This window comes from Scyliorhinus canicula, chromosome 10, assembly GCF_902713615.1.
Source record: "Scyliorhinus canicula chromosome 10, sScyCan1.1, whole genome shotgun sequence".
Classification (NCBI taxonomy): domain Eukaryota; kingdom Metazoa; phylum Chordata; class Chondrichthyes; order Carcharhiniformes; family Scyliorhinidae; genus Scyliorhinus; species Scyliorhinus canicula.
This window is the reverse complement of record NC_052155.1, coordinates 151,496,229-151,509,034: the sequence shown is the minus strand read 5'-3', so window position 1 is coordinate 151,509,034 and position 12,806 is coordinate 151,496,229. Positions and strand designations below refer to the sequence as shown.

Here is a 12,806-nt window from a genome sequence, read left to right as displayed (position 1 = left end):
GTAATGTTATTAGTTAACATCTATACATGAAATGTTCTTGCTCTTTGTTTAATGAATTTACAGTTTACATCTTTACATTTTTAGAATTTTCTTTTATTGGGATGCCTGTAGCCTTTTAAAGCATTCCTTAGTTTTGGAGTCACTCCAGTTTCTGATTAACAACAGCTAACTTCACTCCATTCATTTTTTTTTTCATGATTCCAGTTGCCAAAGTGCATATGCTTACTGCGGATGTCCTTTAATAAAATGATCTTCAATTAATACTGGCACTGTTTATCAGTGATCAATAGCCACAAATCTTGTTTTTGTTGTCCCACAGTGCTGCATGACTTAAAGAAGTGTGAAGTCCTCCTTTTCACTTAACATGAGGGCCTGTTATGACCTGTAACTATAATTAGTTTGATCTTTCGGATAGCAGTGTCCCAAGCTTCAACATGTCTCTTTTTTCAGCAATATTCAAGTTCCGTACTACCAAACGACTATCTAAAATGAAAGCAAAATACTGTAGATACTGGATATCTAAAATACAAACAAAAAGTGCTGGAAATACTCAGCAGGTCCAACAGCAGTCGTGGAGAGAGAAACGGTTAAAGAGTCGAATATAATTCTTGTCCATTCTGATGAGTCATATTCATTTCAAAACGTTAACTCGGTTTCTCTCTCCACAGATTCTGCCAGACTGCCGAGTATTTCCAGCAATTTGTTTTATTTTCATGTTAACTCTTCCTTTCTTTCCTTGTTCACATTGATTCTTGGCTCCCTCTGCCTAGTCCACATTGGAAGGCTTTTGAGTTTCCCCAGTCCCTTTAATTTTGTAAATCACTTTATTTCTCCAATGAATTTTGCTCCAAGATTCTCCACCCCAATAAGTCCAAAGCAAACTATCTACTTTCCGCTCCCTTTAATCGTCTGTGGTTTCTAGCTTCGGAAGAGGCCATCCAGCCCATTATATGTGACAAAAAACGAATCCCAATGATACAAATGCACAATGATACAGTGATAAAGTACTGCATGGCCCAACAGTCCTTTGTTTATTCTCTCCTAACCTCCCTTCTGAATCTATTTTAAACTCCAGTCTGCATTTGCATATTCAAGTTCAAAAGCTTTAGCATCCTAATACTGTATAATGAAGTGCCCAAAATTACACATTACACTTCTCTATTTTTATTCTGTTCCCATTTATAAAACCCAAAAAATGTCATTTTTCATTATGGTTTCATTTACCTGCACTCCCAATTTCAGGGAATTATGTATTTTAAACTTTGAGCTTCTACAGATCCATACCGTACAGCATCTTTCAATGAAACTCCCAAGTTAAATTGCATCTACCACCTATCTGCCTTTTCCAAATTGTTTATTCAGTTTTTAAAACAACTAAACCCTCTTCACAGTTTACCAAATCTGTGGCTGAGAGCACCAAGTTTCATATCATGTCCCCATGCGCAAGTCCAAATTAACTACAGGTGTGTGTGTGTGTAAATATATATATATATATATATATATATATAGACACACACACACATCCATCAAGAACAAAAATAGAACCAGCACAGAGCCACGGTGTACAAATCTGCTTCTCCAAGCTAAATAACAACCATTAACCATCATGCTCAGGTTCCTGTCCATCAACTAACATTCTATCCATACTGCTATAAATCCTTTATGGCTGACATTTTAAAAATACCCTTTCCAGGGCAGCACGGTGGCCTAGTGGTTAGCACAACCGCCTCACGGCGCCGAGGTCCCAGGTTCGATCCCGGCTCTGGGTCACTGTCCGTGTGGAGTTTGCACATTCTCCCCGTGTCTGCGTGGGTTTCGCCCCCACAACCCAAAAATGTGCAGAGTAGGTGGATTGGACACGCTAAATTGTCCCTTAATTGGAAAAAATAATTGGGTAATCTAAATTTATAAAAAAAAAATTTTTTAAAATACCCTTTCTGTGAATCACATTTGGCTGGTCATTAGACAAATCGGTGGCACCAATTTCACCATTGCACCATCACAATTATTGGCTTAGTTTCTAGATGTCTCCTACAAACTTCGCTTCAAGATGAGGTTTTGTTAATATAGAACTGTTTACAACAGTACGATTGTTTCAGCAAAACATATGTTTACGCATACCATACAACAAAATCTACTAAGTTAAGTCACTGCGCGTCTATACTGCCAAAGGTGAATGAGCGTACACTGAAATATCTCGGAGCGTGTAAGTGTGCAAGCTAACAAATGGTATGGTTCTATGATATTACGTCTGTTACTCTCGGAAGAGATATTCACCTGTAGATCATTTTTTTAACCTACGCCTGCAGTTTTCCTTCTTTGAAAAAATGTATTGCAGGATTGTTATGTGCGATTTTCCTCTTGCACTCACCAGGACAGTTTGCAAAAATACTGATATAATGGGGAAACAACAATTTTTACTTTATGGGAAGAAAGTTTCCTGTTGAAAGCAAGATGAACAACTTTTACATGTCACTTCTTTTATTTTGGAGTTAACATGAGCCAGCTTGCACAGAGGAATTGAAAGAAGTGGCATGTTAAAAACATATCAAAAGATTTAGGAGCAGACATTTGCCATTCAACAAGGTCATGGCTGATCTTCTGTATCTATCCACTTTCCTAGACACTCCCCATATCCCTTGATTGGTTCAGAGGGAGAAATAGATTTTTTTTTTCCAGAATTTCAGTGTTCAAGGCTTTTTTAAAAATAATTTTATTAAGACATTTTAGCACAACGAACAGCAGTAATATAAAACTGTGTGCAAAAAAAACAATTGTTATAGTGCAAGAAACCCAGCTTCCCTCCCACAAGGACCATGCCTAACTACCCCCCTAACCTACATTACCCTAACACCCCACCCACCCTCCGCTGGCGATTAATTTTCCGTGATGAAGTCGATAAGTGGTTGCCACCTCCGGGTGAACCCATACAGTGACCCTCTCAAAGCGAACTTAATCTTCTCCAGATCGGGATAGCTCGCCATATCTGATAGCCAGGCCTCCCACTTCGGAGGTTTTGAGTCCCTCCATGCCAGCAGAATTCGTTGGCGGGCTACCAGGCAAGCAAAGGCCAAAACGTCAGCCTCTCCCTCCCCCGGGTCCTCCGAAACCCCAAAAATAGCCACCGCTGGACTCATCACCACCACTGTTTTCAGTACCCGGGACATAACATCCGCAAACCCCTGCCAGTACCCCTGAGTTTTGGACATGCCCAAAACATGTGGACATGGTTCGCCAGCCCCCCCGAACATCCGGCGCACCTGCCCTCCAATCTGAAAAATTTACTCATCTGGGCTACTGTCATGTGGGCCCGGTGGACGACCTTAAATGGAATCAGGCTGTGCCTGGCGCATGTTGCGGTTGCGTTTACCCTGCTCAACGCCTCCGCCCATAAGCCCTCTTCTATCTCACCTCCGATTTCCTCTTCCCACTTAAGCTTCAGCTCCTCGGTCTGTGACTCCTCTGCCCCCATATGTTCTTTATATATATCAGAGACCCTCCCCCCACCCATCCACTGGACACTACCCTGTCCTGGATCCCTCTGAGTGGCAGGCGTGGGATGGACGGAATCTGTCTGCGTAGAAAGTTCTGCACCTGCGGTACCTAAACTCATTCCCTCTCGCCAACCCAAATTTCTCCTCTAACGCCCTCATGCTCGGGAAGCTCCCTTCCAAGAACAAATCCCCCATCCTCTCAACCCAGCCCTCCGCCATACTCGGAACCCACTGTTCATGTTCCCCGGGGCAAACCGGTGATTGTCGAAAATTGGGGATCAAACCGATGCTCCCATTTCCCCCCTCGTGCCTTCTCCATTGGCCCCAGATCCGCAAAGTCACCACCACTGTAGGGCTGGTGGAGTACTGTGCCGGCGGGAGCGGCAGGGGCGCTGTAACCAGGGCTGCCAAACTGGTCCCTCTGCACGAAGCGGCTTCCATCTGCCCCCAAACCGACCCCGCACCCACCATCCACTTCCTTATCATAGCTATGTTGGCCGTCCCAGTAATGATTACTGAAGTTTGGCAGTGCCAGCCCCCCTTCCCCTCGGTTCCTCTTGAGCTTCACCCACGGGGACTTTCCCACCCACACAAATTCCATAATCATTTTATTAACTTTCTTAAAAAAAGACAACGAATGAAAATGGGGAGACACTGGAAAACAAACAGGAATCTCAGGAGGATAGGCATTTTAACCGTCTGTACTCTCCCCGCTAGTGTCAGTGGGAGTACATCCCACCTCCGGAACTCAACCCTCATTTGCTCCACCATCCGAGACAAGTTCAACTTGTGCAGACGGCCCCAGTCCCGCGCAACCTGTATCCCTAAGTATCTAAAACTGTCCCCCACTAACCTGAATGGCAGCCCCCTCAACCTACCCTCATGGCCCCTCGCCTGGACTACAAACAACTCACTCTTTGTCATGCAGCCACTCCATGTTTTTATATTGCCCATGCTCTGGGGAAAATGCCCGTGCTTCCGTCACGTGACCTCTGAAGTAATTACATTATCACATGACCTCTCGGTCTGCATCTTCCCCATTTAAGTTGCGGCAACCTGTGGTACTGAGATGTAACAGTGTGCGCAAACATTGATATTGTATACAACCATTTTATAACGTAACAAATTGAGCAGGCTGACAATACATAGGGCTAGACATGAATTGAACTTGTACGGTTGATGCATAGCCTATCACACCCCTCCCCCTGTTTTGCTGTAAAGCAGTAAGATGAAGGTCAGTTGTCGATTAGTTTGTCACTTCGTCCTGGAACCTTCTGTTTGGTTTAATCATGTGACCTGGGTGTGAGATTGTGCTAATTGGCAGTATTCTAGGTGTTCCTGGGTTAGGGTTCTCGGTGTGGATGACCTGGGGTACTCCTTTGTTGTGCCCTGTGGGTTGTTGCTTCAGCCTCTGAGGGGCTTCCATTTCCGTCAATTTAGGCTGTGTTTTAGGCCGAATGGTTGGGGTACTGTGGTTTTGCTGGTGCTAGTTTCGATAATTGTAGTAGGTCACGTCAGTTTTGTACATAGTGGGTATTTTCCGAGGCTACGACGTAACTGTTCAAGTGCAGGGCATAGCTGTGTGCACCACCAGCTTGTTATGGCCGCATGTGGTCTGGATCCTAACTGACCAGGTTTCAGAGGGCTGAGTTTGTGAGCATTGTGGTCATAGTGCAGTTCCCCTCTTAATTGGCATTCCGTGAGTGCGTCACTCTCTTTGGTTTCGAGTTTGGGCTGCAAAAGAACCTTGATAGTAGGAATTGTGGTCCTGGTGTGCCTGGAGAATAGTCGCTGTGTTGAGGAGGGCAGACTCTGTCATGGCATACTTCACATTTGAGGAGTGCAGCATATTAATCTGTGTGATCCTGGACTCACTCCTTTATAAGATAATTGGCTGAGCGTACTACCCATTCTTAAAAACCTTTCGACTGCTCGTAATATGCTCAAAGTCCCATATGCATGAAAATCTTCTAAATTCAATGGAGTTGAACATAGAACATACAGTGCAGAAGGAAGGCATTCGGCCCATCGAGTCTGCACCGACCCACTCAAGCCCTCACTTCCACCCTATCTCCAGAACCCAATACCCCTCCTAACCTTTTTGTTCACTAAGGGCAATTTTATCATGGCCAACCCAACTAACCTGCACGCCTTTGGACTGTGGGAGGAAACCGGAGCACCTGGAGGAAACCCACGCAGACACGGGGAGAACGTGCAGACTCCACACAAACAGAGACCCAACGGGGAATTGAACCTGGGACCCTGGCGCTGTGAAGCCACAGTGCTATCCACTCGTGCTACCGTACTGCCCCACAAGCAGTACAAGCTGCCCATGAACTGACTAGCATTGTCTGTCCTGAGTCTCTGAGGGGTGCTATGCGTGGTGAAGTGTCTCTTGATAATGCTCCGCAGAGTATTAACCAGGTCCTTTGGATTACTGGTCCAGTGACAGTATCATTACACCACCGCCTCCCCTCGAACTGAGTTCATAACTATTCAGAAAGACTGAAAAGGCTGATGTGCTTTTCTCTGGAAAGAAAAGAAGGATTAAGGACGATCTATAGAATTATTGAATAGTACTACACAGAAGGAACCATTCAGTTCTGCAAGGCAGCATGGTGGCACAATGGTTAGCATAATGCCTCACAGTACCAGGGACCCGGGTTCAATTACGGCCTTGGCTGACTGCTTGCGTAGAGTTTGCATGTTCTCCTCGTTTCAGCGTGGGTTACCTCCAGGTGCTCCGGTTTCCTCCCACAGTCAAAAGAGGGTGGATTGACCATGATGAAATTGCCCCTTAGTGTCCAAAGATGTGCAGGTTAGGGAATAGGGCAGGGGAGTGGACCGAAGTAGGGCCCTCTTTCGGGGAGTCGGTACTGGCCAGATGGGCTGAATGGCCTCCTTCTGCACTGTTTGGATTCTATGGATTTGTGCCGATTCTTTTAATAAAAAGTCCTCTTTACCCCACTCCCATACTCTTTATTCATATCCCTGCATTTTTGTCCCCTTTGTGTTTATTCAGTGGACTTCTGAAGGCTTCTATTGAACTGTATCTAGCACCCTATCAGACATTGCATTCCAAACCCTAACCACTCTGCTTAAACTCTCGTCCTCATGTAGATTCCGGTTGGCTTTCAGTCACCTTAAACCCTCTGGCCATCACCACTTTGTCCTTTAAAAACTGTTTCTCTTTATGGACTCTGTCTAAACCCTTCATGATTTCAAGTTCATCAAATCTTCTCTGCACAAAGGTGGATGACTTCTGCTTCCCCAGCCTATCCACAAAATGATAACGCCTCATTTGCAACTCACCAAAGCCTTTATGGCCTTCCTAAAGTATGCTGTCCAGAATTGAGCATGATACTCATGCTGGGATTCAGTTTATCTTTTACTTAAGTTCTGCATAACTTCCTGGCCTATGTACTCCATATCGCTATTTATAAAACCCCAGCATTCCGCATATTTTATGAACTCCTTTCTTCATCTGCCCTACCACCTTTAGAGATTTGTGCGCAAACCCCTCCAAGATCTCTGCCTTCTTGCATCTCCTTTTTAAAATTGTGCTGTTTTAACATATATTGGGTGGAATTTACCCAGCCTTGCAGAAGGGGGAAAGACATGGAAATTTAGAATACAGTGCGTCAGGTCAGATATTCCAGTTCCTAAACCTGTGCTCTTTTCTCTGTGGCAACCTCCCAAAATGCCTGACCGCAGTGTGTGGTTAATTAATGTATTTAAATATTTTTTATTCTCCTCCTTTTTCACATTTCCTCCCAAATTTACACCCACCATAATCAGTAACAAATATGTCAATCCCCATATCAATAACAACGATCCCATCCTCCCACCAAACCCCAAACATTAGCCCGCATGTTCATACAAACAAATGACAAAAAGGAATTGGGGATCACCCATAGTCGCCATTAACACACACAGCCCCTCCTTCCCCCAACTAATGTTCGATGTTATCCAGTTCTTGAAAGTGCATAATGAATAATGCCCATGATAATTAATGTATTTAACAGGGCTTTAAGTACTCATTTTTGTCCTTCAGTGAAAACTTATGTAAGAGTTGTCAAGGTGACACAGCAGGAGGTTGGAGCACCATGATATGATTTGCAAATTCATACATGAACTAAGGACTTGGAAGCAAGAGTAGGCTATTTGGCCTTTCGTGCCTGCTCTGATTTTCAATGAGATCACGGTTGATCTGGTTGGGGTCTTAATTCCGCTTCCCTGTCTCCTTCTCTTTCTCCTCTCACCTCATAACCCTAATCTATCAAAAATCTGTCTAACTCTGCCCTGATTATATTAAATGACCGAGCCTCCACTCTTTTTTGGGAGAATATAATTCGACATTGTCAGGCAACAGAGGTAGTTTTAAATAATCTCTAATTGTCCTGTTAAATATTAGAAATAAGGTATAGATTTAAAAGGATTTAATTTCGTATATTTTGTGTCGGAAAAGGTACAACTCTAGTTAGATTCATGGTAGATAAGGATGCTTGCATGTATGGGGAGTTTTCCATTTCCGTTCAAACTGTTTCTATTTTAATTGAGAGAGTTAACAATTTGAAAAGTAACCATGAGCTTGGAGAAATAATGAGATGTTGCTGAGCAACTAGAGGCAAGGTTATGGGGAAAAGAAGTGTGTTTTTGACTGAACTTATAGGCAGATGGATCTAGGAAGCTAGAGAGTGAACGGCTCTCGGCTCTGGTGGAAAGAGAAAAACCAGACAATGGAGTAATGAACACAAAAGCAAGCTCCGAGGAACTAAAGGCAGTTAGTTCTGGAAACTAGAGAATGAAGAGAAGTTTTCCAGAAGTTTGAAGTTAAAGGAACAAAGAGAAACTGGAATTGGAACTGGTTACTCTTCACTGAAATTGAGGGCAGACCTAGAAGGGCAGACTGGGTGAAATTAGGTAGAGAAAAAACAGAAATTGAAAGAAATCATAATGTTTGTTGTCCTTATTTCCAGCCTTCCTAGTCCTCTAGAACATAGAACAGTACAGCACAGAACAGGCCCTTCAGCCCTCAATGTTGTGCCGAGCCATGATCACCCTACTCAAACCCACGTATCCACCCTATACCCGTAACCCAACAACCCCCCCGTTAACCTTACTTTTATTAGGACACTACGGGCAATTTAGCATGGCCAATCCACCTAACCCGCACATCTTTGGACTGTGGGAGGAAACCGGAGCACCCGGAGGAAACCCACGCACACAGGGGGAGGACGTGCAGACTCCACACAGACAGTGACCCAGCCGGGAATCGAACCTGGGACCCTGGAGCTGTGAAGCATTTATGCTAACCACCATGCTACCCTGCTGCCCTCTTGGGGACTTTGTACTTGGGTTTTTGAGTAGTGGTTTGGCAATTCGAGACAAAGGAATACTGAAAGGCAGGTTGGAAAACCTGGAGGCGGATCCTTGCTAAAACAGATTGACGGAAAGTATTGTGTGAAAGAAGATTTTAAAGTGTTTTTTTGAGATGGAGTTAGGAATCACTCGTGACAATCGCCTGGGGGAATTTGAGGGGAAATCCATAGATGATTGATTGAGTGGCATCGGCCACTAGGTTACAGAGTAGGATGGCGTCTGACCGCAGTTAGCCTGTTAGCTTACAAGGACTGTGTGTTTATTGTAGTCTGTGTTATCCTGGAAATCTGTGTACGTCTGTGATGATAAGTGGAAGTGAAGGAGTATTGCATTATAGTCAAACTCTTCATGTTTAAATTTTTAAATTGTTAAAAGATAATTGGCAGTCTGTGACTCTGTTCATTCATGTTTTCTTCAAAAAGAAAAAGTAAAAGTTACGGTCTTTTGAGCCAGAGTTCCATTCTGGGACCTCCTGTCCAGTAGTAACAGTAACTGGGATCGTAATAGTATCGATGACCCTCCTGAGAGAGCGAGAAATTCTCCTCGCCTTTCTCTTAAAGGGGAGACCTTTTATTCTTAAAGTCAGTCCCCTAGTTCTAGTCTCCCCACAAATTGCTGATCTACCCCTGCTCCTTGGTTTATATGTTGTATGTTTGTAAATACCGTGCCATAACATATGCATTTTTTTGAAACCCGTACAGTTTTTTGGGGAAGGGCTGTGTTTTTGTTTGATATCAGCAGTACTCACCTTTCTACCTCTAATGATAGGGTCGTGTAGTGGAAAACATTTCTAAACGATGTGGAGGATTCCTACGTCAACTTAGCCTACGGGGGTGTCTTAGCATTGGTGATGCTTCTCTGAAGTAAGTTAAGTCTTTTAAAATGTGGTAATTAATATCTATATATACCAAAATTTTCTTGGGGGTGGGTGGGCTCTGAATGGACAGCAGTTTTAAAAGTGTTTATTGATAGAATTTCCCAACAGTTTTTGCTTCTGACTAGAATATTTTCACTAGGAACAAACGTTACCTGAAACAAATTCTGTTCCATAATACATTTGAAATAATTATGATTTATGAAGTAGTATTATTTGATTTGAGTAATTGCTGCTTTTTAGTGCCTGTTCTCTTTCCTGGTTCCCTGATTAACAGGGGCTAGAGCAAGAAGATTAACATTTGCAAATTGTAGCCCGCTGCCTGTTAAAATAAAACAAAATCTGATTTGGAGTGCCTATCTTTTTTCCTAATGCTATAGTCATGTGTAGTAATAGCAGTTGAAAACAGAAAATGGTGTATACTGATGGCAATTCCTGAGAATTTGTTGACCGGCAACTCTTTTGAACAATCATGGCCTCTTTCCCAAATTAAGCTCTGTGGTGGATCTTTGAAAAAATATTAAAGGAATTGTATAAAGCATTATTTTGTTGTACATTGTACTTTACATGTATAAGTTCATCCCCATTGGAGAAATTAGCAAGAATTGTAGAAATTTCCATCTGGAGCCAAGTTTTTTCCTCCAGACCCATTTCCTGTTGCATTCCTCATAATGCAAGTACATTCTTACTGATGGAGAAATACTGTGGGAAATATCTTTTCAGGTTATACACTTTATTATTCATGATGCAAATTGTCCTTGAACAACCTCAATGTCCCATAGAAATTGCAGACTAGCATAACAGATTTTATATAATATAAGCACGGTGGCACAGTGGTTAGCACTGCTGCCTTACAGATCCAGGGACCTGGGTTCAATTCCGGCCTTGGGTGACTGTGTGGAGTTTTTACGCTCTCCCAGTGTCTGTGTGGGTTACCTCTGGGTGCTCTGGTTTCCTCCCACAGTCCAAAGATGTGTAGGTTAGATGGATTGGCATGATAAATTGCCCCTTAGTGTCCAGGGATGTGTAGGTTAGGTTACGGATATAGGGCGGAGTTGATCGGTGCAGACTCGATAGGCCGAATGGCCTCCTGCATTGTAGGGATTCTATGATTTGTAGTTTTAAGTGGATTTGGCTACCACCTGGAGATGTATTGTACTCGAGTAAATTTACTAATTAATTGTGGTCTTGTTGTATTTTCTTAGCCAGCTAATATTTTCTCTTTAAGGGAAGTGTCTACTTCCCACTGGGGCCCTGAGCCATCCTGATTTGTTAATTACTGAACTTTTTCTCTTTAATTCTTGAATTGTTTTTATTTCTCATTTGGCAATTAACCTTTGTTCCACACAATTTCAGATAATTAAATACAGGTACAGAATTGCAGGCTGTATAATAATAGATACAGACCTGTGACAATTAGTAGGTTTTAGTTTTTACTCTGCACTCTCTCCTCTTTCTCTGGCTTGTATTGGATGTTTTGTTCTCCCTCTATTACACTAAGCGCTGTATTCCCTCCCTCACTATTGCAGTGGATGCATTTTTCTCTCTGTATTACACACAGGGAATACGTTGTATTATGATTTAGGATTATCCAGGACCTGTGTTCCCTTGCAACCCCCAAGGTCCTCTCTTTTCTTCACTGCCTTGCACGCCATCAGCTAATGTGATAGCCACTGTCCATTCCTTCAATCCAACTGACTCACATGATCTTCACTGCTTTACGCCATGTGCTGCTCCGGTGTAAGTTTCATATTGTGTTCAAGCCATTCCTCAGTGCCATGGGAGTGTACCTTTAAGAAAGGTCTTTGTCTTATCACATGGCTTCAGTGATGTCATTGTGTGGGTGGAGCTGGGCTGTGGCTCTGTGAGCTGTTTTTGTTTTCGCTTTCACACTGGACTGCTGTGTACTCGGGGAGAAAGAAGTGTTTTGTTCCTATCTTTCTATTTTCATTTTAAATATCTGTTCCAGTAAAAAAACATTGATTGTAGCTACCTGTTGTTTTGGTAACTTGAAAGATATAGATATCTTTCCGGAAGGGTTTAAACCTGCTGGTGAGACGATGTCAGAATCTCAGGGAAAGCCAGTCTTATTCAAGTGAGAATGCAGAGTGCTGGACCACACCCTTGATAAGGGGTTTCTGGTTTATGGGATTTTGTTTTTGAATTGGAACTGTTAAGTGGGAATTCATTAAATGTTATACATAGATTACTGTAGCTGTGGGGTATCTTTGTTTGTAATTGATAAAAAGTCTTGCTGTGTATTTATATAAATGTTAAATAAGTTCTTAGAATAAAGCTTATTTTGATTAAAGTGTCTAGGAAGACTGTTGAATCACACCTCAAGTGAAAGCTCTTGTGCTCATCCTAGCCAAATTCAACAAAAAGTAAAAGGTCAAGTGAACTCCATAATATACTTTGGAGTTTCTGAACCCTGGCCCATAACATCAGGTTGAGGATTTTATATCTATATATTGGGCGACCCAGATCAATTTTTGCAGGCAGGTAAGACCAGACATCAGCCAGTAGTGCAAGGTCAGTTAGCCTGATGGAAGGAGGAGGGAAAGCAACCCAAAACTGGTAAATGATGATGCCATGTAAGCTTCCCGGACCTTTAAAAAACTTTAAAAATAATAATTTCTATGGGATGTGGGCTTTGCTCGTTAGGCCAGCATTTATTGACCAGCCCTAGTTGCCCTTCAGAAGGATTCATAGCCTTTGACCTCCCCTGGTAGTCACAGTATTAATATGGCTAGTCCAGTTCAGTTTCTAATCAATGGAAATCCCCAGGATGTTGATTGTGGGGGTTTCAGCGATGGTAATGCCATTGAATGTCAAGGGTCAGTGGGTAGATCACTCTAATAGGAGATGGTCGTTGCCTGGCACTTGTGTGGCGTGAATGTAACTTGCCACTTGTCAGCCCAAACCTGGATATTGTCCAGGTCTTGCTGCATTTGGACATGGCCTGCTTCATTATCTGAGGAGTCGTAAATGGTGCTGAACATTGTGCCGTCATCTGCAACCATCCCCACTTCTGACCTTGTGATGGATGGGAGGTC

At 43.0% G+C, this 12,806-nt stretch overlaps 1 protein-coding gene across 4 annotated transcripts in view; it reads left to right on the top strand.

The window, feature by feature from the left end:
* fbxl2 (F-box and leucine-rich repeat protein 2) overlaps positions 1-12,806 on the top strand; it is a 308,660-nt gene that overhangs the window by 137,075 nt on the left and 158,779 nt on the right. For all 4 annotated transcript variants that reach the window (XM_038809918.1, XM_038809916.1, XM_038809919.1 and 1 more), the window contains one exon: positions 9,645-9,739. In XM_038809918.1, coding sequence (XP_038665846.1) covers positions 9,645-9,739 — 95 coding nt within the window. The remainder of the gene's footprint in view (positions 1-9,644; positions 9,740-12,806) is intronic.